Source organism: Mesitornis unicolor, unplaced genomic scaffold (assembly GCF_000695765.1).
Source record: "Mesitornis unicolor isolate BGI_N332 unplaced genomic scaffold, ASM69576v1 scaffold35794, whole genome shotgun sequence".
Classification (NCBI taxonomy): domain Eukaryota; kingdom Metazoa; phylum Chordata; class Aves; order Mesitornithiformes; family Mesitornithidae; genus Mesitornis; species Mesitornis unicolor.
Window position 1 is genome coordinate 4,678 of NW_010182762.1, and position 22,634 is coordinate 27,311.

General features: G+C 36.6%; 1 protein-coding gene across 1 annotated transcript in view; it reads left to right on the forward strand.

Moving 5' to 3' along the window:
* Window positions 1–2,569: 2,569 nt before the first annotated feature.
* The window catches only part of LACE1 (lactation elevated 1), a gene marked incomplete at both ends in the record, with an annotated part of 39,581 nt that continues 19,516 nt past the window's right edge, over window positions 2,570–22,634 (forward strand). Inside the window, 6 exons of the mRNA XM_010183896.1 lie at window positions 2,570–2,793; window positions 12,086–12,137; window positions 12,766–12,867; window positions 14,236–14,366; window positions 19,353–19,452; window positions 22,317–22,375. Coding sequence (XP_010182198.1) covers window positions 2,570–2,793; window positions 12,086–12,137; window positions 12,766–12,867; window positions 14,236–14,366; window positions 19,353–19,452; window positions 22,317–22,375 — 668 coding nt within the window. The remainder of the gene's footprint in view (window positions 2,794–12,085; window positions 12,138–12,765; window positions 12,868–14,235; window positions 14,367–19,352; window positions 19,453–22,316; window positions 22,376–22,634) is intronic.

Below are 22,634 nucleotides of genomic sequence, written 5' to 3' on the forward strand. Positions count from 1 at the left end.
TGTTGCAATGGCACAGATAGTTTAGAGGTGCAGATCACAGGAATGAGGTTGACTTTGTATGGGAGTGGAATGGTTGAAAAGAAGATGAAAACACCTTGAGAGGTCATCTGTGCCTTTCCCCTACTTCTCTTTGGAAGGGAGTCAGGTATCGCTGAGCTGTTACTGACATTTTTTTCAAACTATTTTTAAAAATTCACTCCCTATCAATGAAAGTTTTACAACTTGTAGGCTATTAATCAATTTCACTGCCTTAATTACAGTTATTAAGGTAACTATATAAATACAGTTTATTTCCTTTTCCCAGTTCCCTGTGTGTATCTGGAGAGAGCTAGTCTTCTCTAAAGATTTTACTTGATTTTTTGCAATAACTCGACTCTCTTTATTTGACCTCTTTAGCTAAGGGTGAGCTAATTACTTTTAATTCATAGCAGTAATGCAGTTCCTTCAGGGCAGGAGAATTTGGTGTAATTATTGGCTGCAGATGTAAACAGTAACTGCCTTGCTTTGGATAAACTGAGGTGTTACTTGCAATTAATAAACATAATTTGATCTAATTGTTCAGTTTTATCATTCTCTGTTACTGCTGTATTCATTTTGTGTTTCTTGTAAGAGGCACAAGAAGAGTTTTAAATTATTGTAACTTCTCTGTGGGTTGTGACCCATGGCTTAACAAATAGTCCTCTAAATCATCTTCTGCTCTCCCACTTAGTGCATGCTGCTCACGAACTATGTGGAAATTGAGAAGTGTGTTCCAAGGCAGATTGTGCCAGTGTTGAATAGAACCGGCTTTATTCATGAATGCTTGTCTTGCCTTGTGTATATACATCAGAATACTTGTGGGTTTGATGCTTTGGTGTTTTGTTTTTTTTTTTCTTCCAGTAGTGTTATGTTTGTGTCTCTCTGTCAGTTTGTGGTCCAGTGTAGCCGCTCTTCTGCAGAGCTGCTCTTTAGTTGGTCATTCCCCATCTCTTGTTCAATTATTTATTTCCCCTGAGCACCATGCTTTGCCCCTCTTGAATTGGATCCTACTTGGATGAGATTCTTTGGTTTGTCAGAGTTGCTTTGCCTTCCAGGCTGTGTGCAGCCTTCTCTCAACTTGCTGCTACCCGCGTTCCCAGTCCATGTATTTTATTTTGCCTATACAGAACATGAATGGAAATTTTGGATTGCTCCAAGCTGAGCTTTTGAGCCCTCTCTGAAATTGCAAATATGCACCTAATTTAACTGTAGTTAAATTCATTACATGTAGTTTTTCTAGCTGTTCTTGTACCTGCTCAAAAGTGATTTCATCTGCAGCGTACTTTCCTACTTTAGGTATGAGAATGCTATGTGACCCAATGACAAAAGATGTTTTTCTTCTACCCACCAAGCTTGTTACCTGATCAGAGAGGAAAACTTGTAGGTCTCGCGCTGTTCCTGAGGACCTGGTGTTGCCTTTTATTTGTTATGTTGTATCTTAAATGCTTTATTTAAAAAGAAAAAAAATCTGCCTGTACTTGTTCCAGTATTTTTGAGTGTTTTGAAGTTGTGTTGACTGACCTATGAGTTTCTGGATTTGCTTTTCTCTCCATTTTAAAGACAAAAATGGTTTCATTTTTTTAGTGTGTTGGAACCTCACCTGCCTTGAGGGATGCCTCAGAGAAAGCTGTTAGAGGCCATTGTGCTGCTTAGGAAACTTAGAAAGCATTTAGGGATGAATTTCCTTAGATCTCTCCATGTTGGAACTATCCAGCTATGTAGTCTGTGATACATGGTTTTCCTATTGAAATCTGTTTCTTTTATCATTGCTGTATATTGAGTTACTCATGATTATACTTAACCTTTTAAATGATAGTGGAAGCAAAGAAGATACTAAACACCTTTTCGGTGTATTCCATTGTTAAGTTTCTGATCTTGCTGATTTAGCAAGCCTTCTTTGTAATCCTGTATGTTCTTTCCTTTCCTAGTTACATCTCATTTTATGTCTGGCAATTTTGACTTTTTTGTTCATTTATTTGTTTAAATAGAATTCGTCCTTGGGCATGGCCCTGTGTCTTCCAGGCAGCAGATAATGCCAGCAGAGCAGGCACTGCAGGGCTTCGCTGCTATTGCCTTGCTTAACATGGTCTTGGACTCTTTCAGCTTGCTTACACAGCTCCTGTTCTGGTCTCCTGTTTGCTGGCTTTTAAATTCTGTCTGTTTCAGCCCATCTCTCTCCAAAGGTTTCATCTATTCAGAGAAATAGACTTTGCTGGAACTTTAAAATGGTTTTGCCCCAGTTTGGAAAAAAGGAAGAGAAGGTCAAAACTTCCCTTGCAGCAGCTCATCTAAATCTTACCAACTCCCCAGCTGGGCTTTTTAGTGTGTGTGTTTGTTAATAGTAAAAATAAATGTTAAAACATACTACTAATAGTGTTTACTACTCAACTTAGAAGTTGATTTAATGAAAAATGAAGTAACATACTCTAGATGTATAGGTAAGTAAAGTATACATGTCTTTGAGTGCACTGTTATGAAAGTGTATTGTTCATGAATGTAAGATGATGCTCTTCAAAACTTCTCTATTAATAATCTGCTTTTCATTTTACAGCGTACACAGCTCAGGCAGATGAGAAGGCAGTCCCTGCTACTCCTAGAGATGCTAACGCCAGAGCCATATTGGTTTGCAGTGGACCTTTAGAACATTATGACTTCCTCATAAAGCAAGAAGAGCTGAGGAATGATGAACATCAAAGAAGAGTTGTGCAGCACCTGCAGAAGTTGCATGAGAGCCTTAAAGGCTACAGCATCAGTTCAAAAAATCTTTTCTCAAAGGTGAGCTTTGTAATGATAAAAATATTTTTTTGCAATTGTATTTGTTCATAAGAATGTGCTTATAAATACATAAATTTCTATCATTAACATGAGTCTTTTCTGCAGTTCGGTCTTTACAGGTAGAGCATTGTTTCTTTTGGATCACTGTTCTTTCTTTTTTGGTTTGTAAAGTTCCAGTGGCACTCTAGAAGCAGCCAAATTAACTATTATTGAAATAATTCTGTAAGAAAATTTGATAGGATTTTGATTGTGTCCACTGACTGCGTTTTCCAATACGTCATTTGGCTATAGGAGAGAGGGCCTAGACCAGGTTTTAACTCTCAAGTGCTGGTGTAACGCGTGTATGTTTGGATTACACATACCAAACACTGATGTTTTGTGTTCTAACAGATCTTCCATGAATATAGGTGAAATTAGTCAGCAGAGTCTAAATAATCCAAGGTAAATAATTTAGCTTTGTAAAACATTACAATATAGATGAGACATGACTTTTTTAAAAAAAGTCCATTCTTTCCAGTGTCATTAGTCTCTAGCTGAGCTAAGGAAAGAAGACAGAGGTGTGATCTGCACCCTAGACGTGGTTTTGGGGTCATTACAGATCCTTTTTACCGCAATAACAAAAATTCAGTTACATCGCTGTTGCACAGTGCCTTAGCAGCTCTGTAACTTATCCCTGAAGCTGTTGGCGCAGTGTCTGGCAGAGCCTCTGTGGCAGTTATTTTTTGTGTCTTGTTCTCATGCTGTTATTCTCAGACTGTTGCTCTTGTGGCCTTGCACCTGCAAATCCTGATAGCGTTGTTATGGCAGGTTCTCGTGGGAAGCAACTAGAACTGGTGTGAGAATCTTCCCTCAGCTTTCCCTGCCTCTTGTTTTGTAGATTTGAGTTTATATCCCAGAAGACCAAACATTCTGCCCAGCGAAGTAGATAGTAGTCATTTAAATACTTGGTAAACATAAGGCAGTCACAGATCTGCACAGAAGCTGGATGACCAGTGAATATGCTTCATGTGCACCTGATTAACTTACTGCAGTCAGCACAAATAGTGATGAACATGGTGGGGAAAACAAAAACAATAGGATGTTCGACTGAGTCTGGTGATAAAAGTATAGTGCTGGGAAAAAAGCACAGCAAAATATTCATCATTGTCATCTTCTTAATTTTTCCTGCCTGTGCTGGAGAAACACCTCCCTACACCTGAGAGTGGATGTCTAGAAGCTGTCACTGCCCCTCCCAGCCAGGCACTGAGTGTTCTCGTTTTTCTCTTTCTCTTGCACTACTTTTGTTTTTATTTTATTTGCCAGAAGTAACTCACATTTACAGTCAATATGTATGCCATCAGCTGCAGACCCTGCTAATAGATCTCCGCGTCAGCCTTTGTCAGCATCTGTCTGCAATACACCCCATCTCGTGGGCATAAATCTAGATATCTAACTGTTGGATTTGTTATGTAGCCATATAGTTCTTATTACAACCCCAAATTCTCCTATTACCTGACACAAATACTGCATTTTGTTTGCATAGTGGGTGTAAATGATGTAGCTTGAGATCAGAGGAGCCAAACCCTACAGGGCTCAAGTGCCTCTAAATGATGTACTGCCCTCTAACCTTTAGGTAGCAAATGACAAGTTACTGCTCCATGGCTTTTGCAATGTATGTTAGCTTCAAGGCACTTAAAAATTGAGCAGAGAAGAGAACATTGGTATGAAAACAAGTATTATACCTGTAAATGACTTGTGTTATGCTTGTGAATATGTCTGTTTCAAATCGGCAAGTATAGATAAGTGCAGAGTATTTGGGCACGTATTTGCTTATCAAACTGCCACCAACACCCCTTGAGTGCTTTAAACGCATATTTGTAGCTGGAGATCGTGTATTTGCTAATCATATGCTTGCCTGGAAATACTGTAAAAGTCTTCCTGCTTCCTGATGAGAGGAAGCAGGCTACATACCTGGGAAGGAGCTGCTTTTTTGTCGTTTGTTTTGTTTGTTTGTTTTGTGGGGTTTTGTTTGTTTGGGTTTTTGTTTGTTTGTTTTGCATTTGTGTGGTGGGTTTTTTTTAGTTTGTTTTTTTAATTGACATAGAGTGAGGAGAAACCTGAAGGGGAAATAATTCCTTGGAGCAAAAGTCAGGCACTCTGGAAGGAAAAACACAAGAGTGGGGAAGTGCAGGAAGCAAAGTGCTAAAGCAGCACCAATCCTAGAGGGCAATGAGCGTGTCTTTGGAAGGAAATTCTGTTCTGAAAGCAGTTAACATAGCCTTAAACAGGGGGATTTGGCTGTGTGATCCCATGAGGTCTCTGCCAACCTAAATCATTCAACGATTTTAACTCTAATGTGGGAATTGGAACCAAGCAGTGTTTTGGGATATATTTTTGCCTGTTCTGGCTGGTGGGTCAGCTCATCACATTACTTCCCTTTTAACTTCTGGGATTTCTTTAATGAAAATTACTAAAAGCATAGGAACAATGTACACATGACAGATAAAGTCTTAAAAGTGTATGTTTATGGTATTTCAAATAATTTATTTATATTGTATGTGGGCGTGTGCTTGGGGCTCCGTATTGTCCTGATGCCTTTGTAGGATAACTCTTGAATCTAAACTGGCCTCCTGGTTCAGTTTGGGCAAGTACCAAATGAAAAAATAGACATTTCCTCCCTCAGAAATGGTTATTACTGATCTTTGGTATCTAAAGTAGTATGGGAGTGTGCCTGAAAGAACTGCTTTTGCGTAATCGTAAAGAGATCAAACTGGTTTCAACTTGCTAAACTTTTGTAGGTGTAATCAAGTAGGCCAGAGTTTTGCATCTTGAGGATGCTCAATGTGAAAAGTTGTGGGTTTTGTTTTTTGGTTTTTTGTTTGTTTTTTTTTTTTACCTGTCTGGGCTTCATTTTAAGCTTTGGTGTTGGGCTCATAATCTTTTAAATTGGCTATCTCAAAATTGTCTTTAGACACTGTATCTGGACTGTGAAAGAGAAGGTAACTCAAAAGGAAGCCAGTTACCTGGCTTGCTTCTATGTGATCTTTTGGATACACTGTCAGACTTTTATTCATTTTCATTCTTTAGAAAAAATGTTATGATGAAGGCATTGGTCTTACCATCAAACCTGAGGATCAGTCAGCCAGAGCATTTTGATCTTTTCTGATAAACTGCTCTGGACATTAGATATTCTGTTCTAAAAGCCCTGCCTGTGAGCATAGTTTTGAGAGCTGACTTGTGTTAACTGGAATGCCCTGAATCATTATAGTTGTTAGAGCAGGTGTCTTGTAATGGCTTTGTAGATCAAGCATTATGTGGGTTTGTTATTTACTGTTTGTTTGATTGGGAAGTATGAATAGGGAAGAAACTCTCTATTGCAGAGAACAAATACTAATCTTATTCTATTTAGGAAATTGTGATGCTACTTTGTCCCTGTATAACAGAGCTAATCACAGTAAAGCCAGCCTGACTGACACTTTCTTAAAAGGAAGAAGTCAAATGCCATTTTTTAGGTTGAGAATGTGGTTTTCAATAATTCCTTTAAGGCACTCCACTCTTTCATTTAACATTGCTGCAATTCCATGCTTGAATTTTAAACAAGTTTTTAAAAATATTGCATGGCTCGGTGTTACCTGGGAACTAATGCCACCGTCAATGAGAAGCAACTGTAGAGCTACTTGCTATTGGGATAAGTGTTGTTGCAATTTGAGGTGTTTCTCCTAGAGCTTGATATCTCTGTGGAATTCTTAATAAGGCTGATAACCAGGTTGAGGACTATGGTGCTGTGTCATACATCAAAACCCCAGAAAGAAGGAGAGCAATGAGTTTTGTGTAAATCTGTTAAAGCCCCCTAGCTTGCGTTATTCAAATCATGATTCATGATGGAAAAGTCGCAACATCTTTATTTCTCTTCTGCTATCTTTGAGGAAGTTATTTGCCAGTTCAATCAGAGCTGCTTTTGACATAAAATGAAGCCAAGTAACGTATGGTTTAAATTCTAGTGCAGGCCAGGTTTTGCTTCAGCAAAGTTGTAATCAACATCCCTAATGAAGGTTGTCCCACTGTCACAGCTGTGAACAGGTAGCTGGTAAAATCAAAGCCATCAAGCACTCCACTGTAGGCAGTGGCATCATATGCTTGTTGTGTGTCTGCATCTGTTGAGGAGTTTTCTCAGTAAACAAAATATGTTTTTCTATCATGGCCTTTCATGGTAGGGATGCTGTTGTGACTTGGTTTGGTTTTGAAGAGCAGAAGAAGGCTTTTTATGCCAAGGAGAGGTGGTAGGTACTGCTCTCTGGAATCAGCCTAGGTTTAATAGGATTTGTGTAGGCTTATGGGTGGAAGTAGTTCATGTAACTGAGAGAAGGCATCTCCAGGAAGTACTAAGGATAAATCCTGTATTCCTGAATAGCTCGCTAGCACCATCCTACCGTGAAGGACTGGTACTTTGTAACTTTGAATATGCTATGCTGTAAAATACAAACATTATACTATAGCCATTAACAGCTGTTTTTATGATAAAATGATTGGCATTGATTTTGCTTAATGTTTTGTACTTAATGAGTTTTAATAGATGTAAACGAAACAAATTAATGTATTATAAACTACTTAAGGACTTTTTGGAAATAAGTCAAATATTTTAATCAGTTACACATAGTAGTTTGTAGATTGGCTTTTTGCTTTTTCAGGAGGCTTCTAGCAACTTGACTAACCTACTTTTAGTATGAAATCTCCTGTGTTGAAAAGAATCTATTGGCAGCTTGTTAGAAATAAAAAATAATGGTGCTCGACATTTCAAGCATGCTCATTTTTCCTGGCTCTCCATTGAAGAGAATGTGGATGAGATGTTGCAGGGAAGAAAAGCAGGGAGAGAGAGGGGGAGAGAGAGATATGCCCCTCTCTGCAAGCCTCTTCTGTAGTCTTATAGTCCTTATTTTATTGCCTGTTTTCTTCTGTGATAAAATTGCAGAAGCCTCTTCTAAAATAAGAGCTATTCCAGAAATAAGAACTTCTTGCACTTTTGAACCATTAGGAGAATGGTCTGCTTTGTTTTTAGTTTTGTTCTTCACTTGTCACTTTCGGTCTTAGTAGTTTTGTTCACTAAAAATATGGTTGAAGTAGGATTAAGGAACAAATATTTGTATCAGATACAATAGAAGCATTTCAGTGTTCATGAGAGCCTTGCATTACCTCACGGGCCAAAGCTTTCTGAAATCAGTAGTGGGGGGCACAACACGTGACACCAGCCGTTTCCTTTAGGATGATAAAACTGTATTTTTGTTATGATGTAGAATTTTTGGGGCATCATCTTAGAATTAATTTGAGGGAAAAAACCAATTAGTCTTGCTGCAAACCAAGTAGGCTTCTGTTTCTCGAAATTATTACTTAAATTTGAACAATGACTTTGATCTTCAACTTGGTGAAAGCATGGCCTTGTATGTTGAGATATTTTGAGATTCTCTGAATTGAAGTTCAAGGCCATAAGAGTTTGCATAGACGTTTCAGATCTCTAGCTTTTCAAAATAATACCAATTGGGGCATCTTAAGAGTCGTTGAGTTGCTGTACTAATGACTTGAAATAAGCTCAATTATAAGTGAGGCCGTGTTTTGAAAAGAGGTATGAACAATAGGCAACACCATTCAAGACCTTGAAAATGTCTTCAGCAACAACAGCAGCCAAAAGGAGGTCTGAAGGAGTGGGAGAAAGAGGCAGTTTTGTTAATGTTTAAAAGAAAATCTGCTGTTTGGAGACTTGTCTCTTGAATTTTGCATATTTTAATTAGCCACCTTAGTACTGACATGTGTTTTCACCTAAAAGTTCCTCAAATCAGTGTGTAAATATTCCCACGAAATCAGTTGCTTGCTTCTGGTGTCTGGGGCAGGGAGTATGGGAGAAAGTGGGAAGATGTTGCACATAGTTAAAGCTGTTTAAGAAAGAATAAGAAGTTGTCAGAATGAAGTAGATGTTTTGGCCAGTGTAATTCCTTAGATGAGGTAGGATATTGATTGATTAAAATGAAGTTTAAACAAAAAATAAAAATCTGACGTGATAGAATCCACATGCAGTTTTGCAACAGAAATGTGTGGAGCATATTGATAGTAAAGCAGCGAATTCAGTAAATCTGGGGGCACTAACGTGTGCGTCTTCTCGTGGAATTGTCATATTTTTAGCGTATGAATGTTTTTCAAAGAAAAGTCTGTAAGTCAACTGATCTGTAGAAGGAAAAAAGGCTCCTGCTGTAGCATGTCCTGAGGATAATGAAACTCAGTGAACCACTTCAGTTATGCTTTCTTAAGTTATTGCAAAGAATGTTATGGGAATTAAGCAACTTTGAGGAGTCAAGTGATTTGACACATTTGTGGTGATGCTCTCATTTGAAAGGATGTGATGAGCATTCAAAATGTGTGTTTATAGATTCCTTCCCTTCACACTCAAATTTTGTATGTCATAGAATCATAGTAATACCTTTGGTTTTCTGCAGTTTAAATATTAGCTTTAACATCCTTAGACGTCATTGTTGCAGAAGTAAATCTGTTGTCAACCAAATGAAAGTGATTATACTGAGACCCCAAATACACCTTGGGATAATATGGAAGCAAGAAGCTCATTCGTTTAGTTTGTCTTCCTAGATCTCCCACTTTTCTCCATTCCCTCCCTGAAATAGCAAGAATACCTTTATTTTAGGGTAACTGGAGGATCTTCTGTGTTGGATCCAACCTCTCCCTTGTTCTTTCGCAATGTGTGTTTCAACAGAACCAAGATCAGTCTGCAGCTGCTTTGTCTCCACATGCTGCTGTCTTCCCTGACTGCTTGCTGTGCTCTACGTTGAACCAACAGCATTGACTGGATTTTTATCAGAAATCCTAGGAGAAGTTGCTCTCTTTCTTATGCAACTTCCAGGTTTCAGAAGATGCATGAGAATAATTTAAAAAAAACCAACCAACATTAAAAAAAGAAATCTATTTAATGATCATGCAGAATAGCTTGAGACTGGTAGGATGTCTGAGTTTCAGTATTAGAAGTCTACTGATGGAGTTTACTTTTTAAAAATAAAATATATGTTAAAAAAAAATCAACCCAGGGATATAAAAATAATTTTTTGATGCTATACAGTACCTGACAGGATTGAGGAAGAAAGTATCCTAAAACAGTGTCAATAGTGTCACTTCTGGGAGAAGTATATGTAAAATATTTCCTACAGACTCCTTTAATTGCTCAAAGAGGATAAGACTTTTTCTGGCATTCACTTTGCTTTCAGAGATAATCAGCTTCAGCAAATCTGCTTGGATCTGCCACAGTATCCATCAATTTTTTTCTTTAGCAATTAGGTATCATGCAAAAATTGCTGTCTTCACATAGAACCCCCAACTAATTCCCTTTTTAAAATGAACCAGAAGTTGAGAGGGAGCCCAAGCCATTATATTTGTTTCCTTTAGCAAAAAAAAAAAAAGCAAACCCAACCTTTTTCTGTAACATGTTTTCTAGAAATGGTAAGTACTGGAGTGAGAAAAAGATATGCCTAAAAAGATGAATTTCAAGAGGGTTAAACATAATTAATGAACAATTTACAATGAAACAAAGTGGTGTAAAAATGTAGGCATCACTACTTTGTCTGGTTATGTAACCTTTACAAAGAGAGGTGAAGCAGTGCCCTGAACATTGCTTTGATTTTCCTAGCTTGGTGTCATTCCTTGTGAAACTGCAAATCACATTAATACACCCTTTTTATGTAATAAATCTAATCTGATAGTCTTGTGTTAAATGACTGTTGATATAAAATGAAAAATAAATTCTTACGAATGTCTCTAATTTGAATCTTTTTCCATTTCTCCTTTCTTCACTGTGTAACTTTGAACATCGGTAGTTTTAATGAGTGCAAGCTCTTAAAAAGTACATGCTGAAAAATGTTTGTCAATTAAATAGTCTTGCAGTGCTTTGAAAGCACTAGCAAATAGTTACAGCCTTGGCTATTAACGGAACAGTTTCAGAACATCTGAAACCCTGTTCAGCCACAGATTGATGGTACCAATTTTTGATTATCCTATTAATATAGCTCTAAATTAAATCTGTAAGTGGATCTTTTAGATAAGAGCTATGCTTGCATATTTTCTGAATAAACTGGTACTGTAGACCTGAGATATTATGTGCCTACCTTTCAAACATATATTTTCTTTCATATTTAATTAGTGTTTTGCTACTGACTCCCCCATTTCTTTAACATGGCGCTGTAATTTGAAAAGTGCTTTAGATTCAAGTTGTTTAGCAATTACCCAGCACCAAATGAGACCAGGGGGCTGCAGTTTTAATTTTCTTCTGTTTTGGCTCAGCTCATACAACTCTGAAAGTAGAGCACTTTCAAATGACCAAATGCTCTTCTGCAGTGTTTTTGTGGATGTCAATTCAGTTTCATGGATTTGATGAGAATTTTGTTAAGATTTCCTTTTTTTTTAGAAACTTTTTTTTTTTTAAATTATATTTGGAAGTGACTATGCACAGTACTGGGGGGAGAGGGGAGAACTGTTTCAGATTGAAAGTCTTGATGTTATTGTAAGTTTTCCTATAAAAATATCTCTTTGAGTAAAATAGAATAAACTGTCAGGTATCATAAAACAGTCCTGAGTAATAGTAAGAGTTTAAAAATTTTTAAGCAGTATTCATGCAAGATAAACATAAGTCACTTGAGAAAATTATTAATAGAAGGCATACTTTGAAAATAACATATATATATATACACACACACACACACACACACGTGTGCATGCACGTGTATATAGGCACACATTTTTACTGTGACTTCTGGTTTTAGTCAAGTTTAAACCAGAGATAATTCTGCATTTAATATTCACAGTGGAGAGTAAGGGGACCTGCAATACTCACTGACTTTGCAATGCTGATTTTCTGTATTATAATAGGTATATAGAGCATATACCTATGAATACTACAATACTGCTTAATTTTATATCCTATTTGTTAAATGACTTGATGAAGAAAAGGGGTTGTTTTGATAATGATGGATTGGGAAACATTTAATCGTTTTATGTGTGTTCTGGTAAAGAGACACTGGGATATTTTCACAGGGATCTAAAAAACTCCCCTAAACTCTGCATGTGTGTGTGGCCTTTCTTATAGAATTCACACAACTACAATGTTAAGATTGCTTACCAGTTCTGAGCTAATGATTTATTTAAGTTTACACTTTGCTAGCTCCTAGTACTTTGATGGTTAAATGTAGCTACTTTCTTACTTTGGCACAGCAATGTGCCTGCTTTTACTTTACCCCATATTAGTATCCTTTTTTTTCTTGATTTGCAGCTCTTTGCAAAAACCAAAGCGCCAAAAGGTCTTTATGTCTATGGAGATGTGGGTAAGTTTCAGCTGCATCGGTTCCAGTGGAATTTTCTCTAACTGCATGCTTATTCAAATTCTGAAGTGTCTAAAAGCGTCACGTTTATGTAGCTTTATTGCTTTAATGAATTTTCCAGGATTAGTTTTTTTTCCACATTATCATGTTTTTTAATACAATTACATTCTGAAGTCTGGAAGCTGTTGGATTGGACTACATTGCCGTGTATAGTTTTTTCCAGTGTTACCCACTCACTAATATTTAAGAATGCAGTTTCAGAATTTGGGAAGTAATTGAGAGGGCCGCAGAGAGAATTTATATGTTCTGATTGCAACAATGCAGCATGAAAACATAATCACTCTTCAAAAGGAAATACTGAAGATGTTTTCTAGATGCATATGGAGCCATTTGTGTAACTTCTGTGCCATCTCTGTGTGGGTCAAAATTTTAAAACAGAAAAATAAAAACGCAGTTGGTCAAGGTTTTTGAACAGAAAATGTAACTGTACTTCACAAACAGTCTGGTCTTGTACTTACTCTGTGGTATAGTTTCATTTGTTCAAAGCTAGTGGACAATCATTATTGTAATCAGTACATACTGTTCTTAATAATACTGTTGGGTGTGTTTTTGTTGTTTTTTTTATTTGAAGGCACAGGAAAGACAATGGTGATGGACATGTTCTATTCTCACTTAGAAGTAGAAAGGAAAAAGAGAGTCCATTTTCATGGCTTCATGCTAGATGTACACCAGAGTAAGTGCAGACACAGGTATTCACAAGAATGTTATAAAATACAGTATCTGTGAAAAACGTCTGTCTCATTCATAGTAGTCAGTGTAACTCTATTTAAGTATCTAAGCAAAAAAGAAAAGAGATTAAGTTAAGGCTTTTAGCATTGTCTGTCATACCAGACTAGATATTAATTGTGTATTACTTCTCAAGTATCTCTTCTCAAAGATTCTGTATACCTGATTGTATAGAAAACTTGGGTGTATATTTAGGATTAAATCCTTAACTAAATGGTCTTCAGTTACCAATTAGCTTACATGCTGAAGAAGGCAATTACTAAAACTGAAACAGTAAAGGTTAAATTAAATCTGCATTTTGAATAAGCAATAATTAAATAATGCATAAACTGCAAAGGAGAATGAGAACTATTCTGGTTGGCAAACTTAGTAATAATCTCAGTAATTTAAAGGAAAAAATAATAGAAGAAAGTTCATCCTGAAATTTTCTAACAGGGTGAATAAGGCACTTTGTTTTGACAGAGATACTGGTTTAGATATTTTAAAATTTGCTTCTCTTCCTAAATTCTGTGACCTTAAAATACTATGAAATTTTTAAACAATACTGTAATTTACAACTATCATGATAGCTACGTTTTCTTGGGAAGTTTTAATGGTTGTAAACAACTTCTGCCACTTTTAGGGCCCTCTTTTTCTATCATCACTGGGTCACTTGAGTTGTTTTGTTTCCGTTTCTTGTTGTTTGTGCTTAACAGATGTACCTTCTTACTGAAGGGTCTTTATTTTCCAAATGTTTGTTATTAGGCAGATGGAATACAATCTACAAAATAGTAAAGTATGTATGTAATAATCTTTGTGCCAGTATCATCATCTTCACATTTGAAAATATAACTGTGTTGCTGTGTCCGAGGTCTTTTAACTAAATGCATTCTAACTTCAGAGCATGCAGTACACAGAGCTCTGCCATTGACTTGTAAATATCATAAGGGTTTTTCGTATTCAGAGAGAAGATTAAGACAGAAAATGCCAAATTACAAAGTGAAACTGAAACTAAGGTCATGAATTGGAGCAAGATAAAAACTGTAATTTATATAATTAAAAAAAATAGATATAGGTGTTTGATAGCAGCATTGAAGGGTTCTTTGATTTTTGTCTTACATATTTCTAGACAAGAATATACAAATTGCAGAATCTGTGAGCTTTTAATAGTTGTCTGGATGTGGCTGAAAACTGTTTTGCCCTCTTGAAATTGCACTGAATTTGAAGCTTGCTTATTTTTACAGGACTAAGTTACTTTTTATTTGGTGGCTAAATAGTTTTGTTCTCCCTGTCTTGGAAAAAGAAGTATTTGATCTTTTCTGTTTTATCAACTCAGGAATACATCGCCTTAAGCAGAGCTTGCCAAAAAGAAAGCCAGGATTTATGGCCAAATCATATGACCCAATTGCACCAGTAGCGGAGGAAATAAGTGAAGAGGCTGCTCTCTTATGTTTTGATGAATTTCAGGTAAGAAGTCAGAGATTACTCCTTTGCTTCAAGGAAAACTTCATAAAATTTCTTTTAATCTTACAATATAACACTTGTTACTGCTAATACAGGATTTGAATCAGTGTGATTAAGGATGTGGAAATAACATGTCAAATTCAACCTAAATTCATTCTTAGGGTTATTAGAGCCTTTGGCGTGGCAGTGGCAGATTATATCAATATAACTAACATTTTAAGAGACTCTTATTTAATGAAACATGAAAAATAAAAATAAATTAATTATGTGATCTTTGCCCAAGCTAACTTGGTTGTTTCATTTGCCTTACACAGCTTGTGAATTTTGTTTTAAGTGCATGTCACAAATTCAAGTCTCGAATTGCTTTATACAAGTTTTTAGGAGACAGACTAATGGTATTTGTCAGCTCTAATCAGCTGAGATTTTTTTTTTAATTCAGAGAAAATGCAGAGCAAGAATAGATCTACGTTAGCTCTCAAATCACCAATAGTAAAGGAATAACGTCTTAAGTGTAAATTGTCTGTGTTATGCTCTTAAATTAATATATTACTGAAATGGATAGAGCAATTTATATCTCCTAGCATTAGGATTATTTTACAAGCCTGCGCACCCGAGAAAATACCCAGTTTATGATCAGCTCCTGTGAAGGGGATTTTTGTAGCTGTAAAGCAGTAGGTGTGTTTTAGTTACTCTTGCATTTTTCAACAAGGGGTGGTCCTCTGATCTGTGGTTTCAGAACATGTGAGGCCATTGCAATTTCATTTAAATTGTGCTTTATCTAGTGAATGTGAATCCTGATCTTACAAAACTTGCAGTATAAAATCTCAATACAGACAGTTTTATTAACACTATGAAGAAATGGGAAGATTAGGAGGGGCGGGGAGGAGCATTGACTGTCATGACATCAAATGCTCTGATGGTGGAAAGAGGCATCTTTGGGGTACTGTGTATTGGTGTAAATACCTGCTTTGCTATATAAATGCCCACTGCTTTCATATCCTGGTGTTTCTGTGTTTCCAGACTGCCTGTTATGTTTCCACATTTTAAAGGGTGAGACTGGTGGTATTTTTTTGTTTCCAAATTGATTGCCTGCTCCCCCTGCTGACTTGCTTAAGGTACACAATCACTTCAGTAGTAAAAATCACCTGTTTTTTCTTGGTGAGCCACAGTTGGGCAAGTATGGTGAGAACTATACTTTAAAAATTGTTTCTAGGACTTTGGATTCTTATGTGAATTTAAAAAATCTAGTTATTCTGGTTGTACTAATGTTCTAATTTCACAGATTTCTCAATAGCTGGATTTCTCGACTGATTTTCTGTAACATGGAACGCTATGCAGGCTTTGCCTACTGTAGAGGAGTCTCAGCTTTCTGAAATTTTGCAGAAGGCACTGAATTTTGGATATGAAACCTCCTGCTTAAATAGTTAAGTAGTTAAGTAGTGCAGTGACTGCAAGGGCAGCTCACATAGTGACACAGCTGACATTGATAATAAGGAGCCACATCTCATTCAGGATGCTTGCAGCTCATTTCCCCAGTGGAGATAATGGCCAGATTTCACTGCAGTCTGATTCACTCATGTTTAAGGAATTGCTAGAGTAAGGTGAAACTGGAAAGAGCTGGAACCTCAGAGCATACACCACTGTGACTTGCAAACAAAGCTACTGTCTGTTTTGACAGATGGGTAGCCAAGTTGGGTCTGTACTACTTTGGAAAATAGCTTTGTGTGAAGGAATTATCAGAAAACTATTGAGATTTGCTTGAAACACTTCAGGGTGCTTTCAAATACTCGTTGGAAAAAATGGAGAATAAGCTGAAAATATTTATTTATCTTAAGATCAGGCACAGGGATGAATGATACTGTAAGAGGGACAGTAAAAAGTAGTGTTAATGCTCATATTTCAGAGGAAATAAAATGCAGAACTTCAGAAGACAAAAGCATTGCTGAGGTTGCACATTCCTCTGACAGTGGGTAAAGCAAAACAGAAGGGCTCTGAAGTGAATCTTACTGCGAAGCCTAGAGAAGAAGTGGAGAGTTGACTAATTGATGTAGAAAAGTATTTCACTACTTCTAAAAGTAGTTTTGTGTGTTCCAAAATATTGTTGTATTAAAAACCCAAAAAAGTAATGTGTCTTAAGTGTTTCTTTTTGCAGATACTTTGTGATAGCCGGGACCTTAGTAGTGGCACTGAGCTTCTGAGTTTGTCTGTTCTGAAGCTGGCTTTTCATCAGCATTTGCCTGAGCCCCAGGCTCTTGGGTTATTAAAGCATTGCTGCTTCTTACTGATCTTTGTCATACAGTTTACTGTAAATATTATTTTTTTATAAACCACAAAATTCTGAAGCCATTCTAAAGATGTGTCCTCACTTTGAAGAAAAACCCTAAAATGAAGCCATTTGTTATTACAACTTTCATGTTTCAGAACACAGAGGTTGGCCAATAAAAAGAGACTAGTTATTGTTTAGTGATCAAATAACTACACACAGGTAATTAGAAGCTTTAATTTTGGCATGTGACTGTGATAATGAAAACAGAATCCCTACTTCTTGTAAAGCTGGATGATCATATAGTCTTTATTGGTACCATTGGTACCACTTGGACTGAAAGGAAACTACCATTTAGGGAGGTTTTACTATTGCTATGCTATTAAAAGCCTCTAATAAAAATTAGGCTCTTATTTTTGTGCTAATACTAATTACCGGTAATACATGCTTATGTTTGTCATTCATTACGTGGAACTGTACCAATCAGTGGATGGCTGAGTCTCAGACACTTACACATGTAAATTAACTTGTCTAGTGTTTTTTCTTTTTTTCCTTTTTTTTTTTTTTAATCTGAGTCATAATGGAAAGCAGCACTAGGTCATAAAATCTTTTCTCTTAAATGCTAATAAAATTTCTCCATTCTCTCCATTAGCAGGTTCTCCTTATTGGTAATTTGTAGCCTTTGCTTTTCTTTCGTGTTGCAATGTATGCTGGATACAGTAAAAAACATGAGAAATGACAGTGTTTTAGTTACTGTCTTTTACCTGCTTTACCTTGTAAATTTTTCTGTCTTTCCTAAGCTGCATTAGATAAGAAGAGCTCATATTTGCATCTCAGTTCTCAAAATGGCTCTTGCTTTTTGACAGAAGTTTCAAGAGGTTTTGTTTTGTTTTGTAATGGAATTGAAAACAACAGAATTCCACATCAAATAGCAGTTCTCATTCATAAGAAAATGTTACTAATTGTTTTCCTTTATGTGAGCATTAATATTCTTTCTCTCCCTATTTTCTAAAGGTAGCATGCCTTATAGTATTTTTAAACGAAAAACGTTTGCAACAAAATTATTTGTATAATTTGTGATAAAAGAAATTAATTTATCACTAAAAGGCACATACATAGACTGATTCCTTGTGGGTCTTGTTTTTTAGGAACAAGGAAAGTTCCTAAATTTTGGTATTCAGAAGAAATAATCGATAGGTGGGTGCATAAGCAGATACATTAGACGTATAGTACAGTAGTGAATTACTACGTGGTTCTTGGAGTATCGGATCTTAGTGATCAGAGATGTTCAAATCTGAGGGGTGATCATGTAAAAGGCTTTGGTTTTGAAAAATTAAAAATATTTCCATATTAATGCATTCTGTAGAACGAATTAGAAGAAATCTTTGGAAGAAGGAAAGTGGTGTTTACTTGTGTTTCTTTATGAACCTTAGCTGGCAGAAATGTAACACAAGTCTGTTGCTGTCTCTAGTGCAGAAGTAAATTTTTTTTGCTGCTCAGAAAGTTCCTTTGGAAATGGGGGATGATGGAGGGTGGAGTGGTGGTGGAGTAGGGAAAAATTTACACCGGTTAAAGTCTTTCTGTAGATGTGTAACCACCACAACACACGCATCTGAACTGGCACGAGCACCGCAGTCTGTCAGTCTGGTGTGCGATGGGTGCGTGGAACTCTCAGCATGCCACTGCTTTTTATTTCCTCGGAACTGGGGTCTGTTTTGGCAAGTCAAAACGCAACAAGTGTCTAAATAATAATCAAAGGAAATGCAGGAGAAACAAGTGTAATGGTAATCAAGACAGTTTACTTATTAGAATTGCTGATCTCAGCTGGTGAACTCCTGCAAACTATAAATTGCTCTTGTAACAATGGGTCTTTTCACAAAAAATAATTACATTTTTTCATTTGTATAGTGTGGTTTCTGTTTCCTTTTATTTCTTGGTCCTGTAAAGCAAGTTTGTTAAGATAAATGTAGATATTTAAAGAAATTCTACTTTATGGCTTATTTTTCAGTCTCCCCCACCCCCAGTCTCACTTGTCCCACCCATTTTTATTTTTTATTCCTTTTGTGCCTGAAGGTTAGAAGAGGCTGACTGTGCTGGAAGTGACTGCCGTGCCTTTTGATTATTCATGGACAGTAATAGAAGGCACTTAAAAAGAACAATGAAATTGCTTATTTTTGTGATGGGCCATCTGTTGAATTGTTTTTTGCAACAATCACACAATAGTATCTATGTCATATCATTCTATTTTCAACAGCAGCTGATTATGTATAGTTGGCTACTTGTCTTTATTTCTGAAGTCTCATGACCATTTAAATTCACCTCTGCAAACCTTTGCCTCAAAGGTAATAGAAGTGTAAAACGGTCGGTGTGTATTTTCTTTCTGCTGTTTTTTTCCGTGTTGTTTCTAATTAATTAGGCCTCTTAAATGTTTAGGTCTGTTTTCTGTGTCTCCCACCTGTAGTTTCATAATAGAAGTTAACATGAAATCATTTAGCAATCGGTAAAGAAATGGTGGAGTTCCTCAATAAAGAGTGGGCAAGTTGTGAAAGACTGTGGTGCATTCACTGCTTATTAATTATCCCTTTTATTTTTTGTCACCAAGCAATAATTAGAATATTTTTCCACGGCTTTCACTAACAAGCATTTTTGCTAGCTACAAAGCCACTTGCAGCTCTATTGCGGCAGAAGCTGAAAGCAAGATAAAACAAATGTGTTGTCTTCTGCAGGTCACTGACATTGCTGATGCCATGATTCTGAAGCAGCTTTTTGAAAATCTGTTCCAAAATGGTGTTGTCGTTGTGGCAACATCGAACAGGCCGCCAGAAGGTAAAAACAAACACGCTACTAGTGTTATCCAAATACAATGAATCTCAGTATCTTACAAAACAATCATAGTAAAATCATACAGTAGTTAATACTATTCAAGTCTCTAGTCTTCAAGAATCTGAGATATTCCAATTTGTCCCATTTTTTGTATACTTAAGGAATAAAGGTTTTTCAACTAAGTCTTACTCCTCTATCCTCTCAAACTCAAGGTGTTCCTCCTCCCACCTCCCTCCAAATCCTTCCATGCTTTCTGATCTTCTCTACCCTATCCAAACCAGTGAGAGGGTAGGGAGTTGAGAAGGAGTGAAATATTGCTTCTGCTTTGGACGTTTTCCAGGATAGCAAAAGATCATATTCTACAGATGAGAGGGGAAATCAGAGTACATTTCTTCCCAGTTTCTAACTCGGAAACTGGCAGACTTTATCCACTGGCTCAAAGGAGAGCCCCTTACCAAGATGCCATCCTCACAGCCTCGTGGTCACTCATAGGGAATTACTTAGGTGGAGAGTTGTTTCCATTTCTAACAATGTTTTTTGATAGAGAGTTAGTAGTTAAGTAGATCCTTCCCAAAGTCTGCAAATCTGTATGGGTTTTAACAAAACAGCGTAATTTTTTTTTTGTAGAGGAGAATAATGTTTGTTATAGTGTAGCATTAGCAGTTAGCATAATGCATAATTTCTGTGCAACTTCTATGAGACTTTAGATGGATTAATTTCAGATATTTGCAAAAAATACTGGGGAGTTAATTTTTCTACCCAAATTAGTTGAATAAAGAGAATCACCGAAGATTTACAATGTTTCCTTATCTTTTTTTTTCTTTTTAAAATAAAGTACATGTAAATATTTTTACTAGAGGGGGAAATAATTTACCAATGGTTCCTTTTACTTGTTTGTGCAAGCAAGATGAAATCATAACTACTGTAGTTGGGTTAACTACAGATAAATTGCACCCTGGTGCCTTACTCAGTTTGGAACCATCTTTGCACTTTTTGAAGTGCTACTCTTCAAAGTTCAGGAGAGATTTTTGTTGTAACTTGGAGACTGTATCCCGCATCTTAAATTGAGATGTCAATGTGTGACCATGATAGGATTTTAATACATACTAAGTCACTGTGTCAAGCTGAAAGACATCCACTTGCACTGGCTACTCAGCAGAGAATACCAAGAACGGTATCTCCAGAATGAGCTGTATTGCAGCCCAGATGTTGGTCACTGCCTGTCTCTTCTCCCCTTCTCACTGCTCCTGCATGTTCACAGTGTGTACCTGTGGGAAAGAGAGCTGGGGTAGTGTGCTGCAACAAGGTTTAAGACTGAAATGAGCAATTCATTTCTTGTGGATACAAAGGAGGAAAATGGCTTTTTCATTAGAGAGCAGATGTACCCAGCTGCTGGCCATCAGTGATATATTTAACCATGTTCAACTTCTGCTCCATGGGAGTATGAGGGGAAATGCTGAGATGCAGCGTTTGAGGAGTACTGGCTTCATTTCTGCACCAATATTACTGGATTTTTCTCTCCCCTTCACAAAACAAAGAAATAATACAAAACTCACAGTCTTATTAACTAAAGAACTAACAGAAATAGCTGTCCTACAGTACTGTTACATGTTTGCTCATTTTTGCAAGTAAATCTGCAATTGATTGCTGTTTTAACAAATGTGTAGCTATTGTGGAGTTAATGAGAAATGGCTTTGTACAACTTTGTTAGGAACTAGGGTGCAGATTCACCTCCACTGATAATTTTCTTAAATGCTTCTGTGTACGTATCCCATTTTGTGAAAATCATTCTGTAGGTGTCCTATTGGCTTCTCATGCATGCTCTACCCTCTGTCCACCATAGTGTTTGGCATAGAAGCTTTAGCCTAGTTGTAGCCTTCAGACATCATGGGGAATAAAGGTGGTGTAATAACCTGCCAAGGTCCTGGCAGGGAATTTTGATGATGCCTCCACCAGATGCCTGTATTCTCTTATTTATTTCTCCTGTCAGTGCTAGTTACTGTACTGACTCTTTGTAAGGCTTCCTAATACTGATGAAACTGAGAAGCCCATCGTGCAGTTTGAGTGCTAGCATTTTCAATCAAGTCATTCTGTTATGAACATGTTAGGTAGCTGGAGAGTTTCCAGAGAAGAGATCTTTATGCTATATAAAACATAGAGATAAATAAGATACAAAATGCAGCTTTGCACTTTGTTTTCATTAATTTGTATTTTCTTTGACTGCATTTATGTAACATCCATATATATATATATAAAATTCAGTTGTATTTTTAGCAACTTTGCATAACTTCACACCTTCATGTAACTTTCTTTTTTTTTTTTGCCTTAGGGATGACCCTTTTTCTTGCTTTGGAAAAAAGGGTGTACCTGGTAGAATTTCTAAAACATGAAGTGTACCACAGTGCACTGAATAAGAATGATACTAACTTTGTAATTTCAGATAGCGTATTTTTAGTTTGTTAGGTTTTTCCCCTCTATCAAATACCTGGGACTTAGCAATTACGCAGTTCTGGCATTCTGATCATACCAGGGTATACCCAGCATTACAAATCCCCTTTTTTTAAATCCTCACTTCAAAACAGATGCTGGCTTTATTTCTTCTGCTAAAATCAGTTATCTCATTAGAGATTTAAGTAATCTTTCACTCCCTGCCTTTTTTCAACTTTCTCAGGATGTTCCTTTCTTCCTTAAGAATGTATAGAATTTTCATACAGCAAAAGAAGAGACATCTATTTCAGCTCTCCTTTTCCCCTTTTGTTCCTTCTCTCTCTAGCAACACAGTTTTTATTTGCCAGACTAAGAGACATGCTGACATTGTTATTAAGGCTAAGTAGCAAAATGGTACTGATTTTCTTTCTTTCTTTCAGATCTCTACAAAAATGGTCTTCAGAGAGCTAATTTTGTTCCATTCATTGCTGTGCTGAAGGTAAGGAGAGTCACTCATTAAATGCTTTTCAATTTTGTCTGCTGTATTAATAAATTAGAGATTTGTACAGGGTTGCTTTGATATTCGTTTCTAGATAAGATGACTGTGCTTTAACTGTTTGGAGCAAAAGTAGTTGACGGTAAGGCAAAAAGGAGCTCCTCTCTCTAGAATTAACGTGTTTTGAAAGCTGGGCTTTTAGTATGACAAAAAGTTACCTTCTGGACTAAGGCATCAGAATTCATTTATTTGCATAAGACTT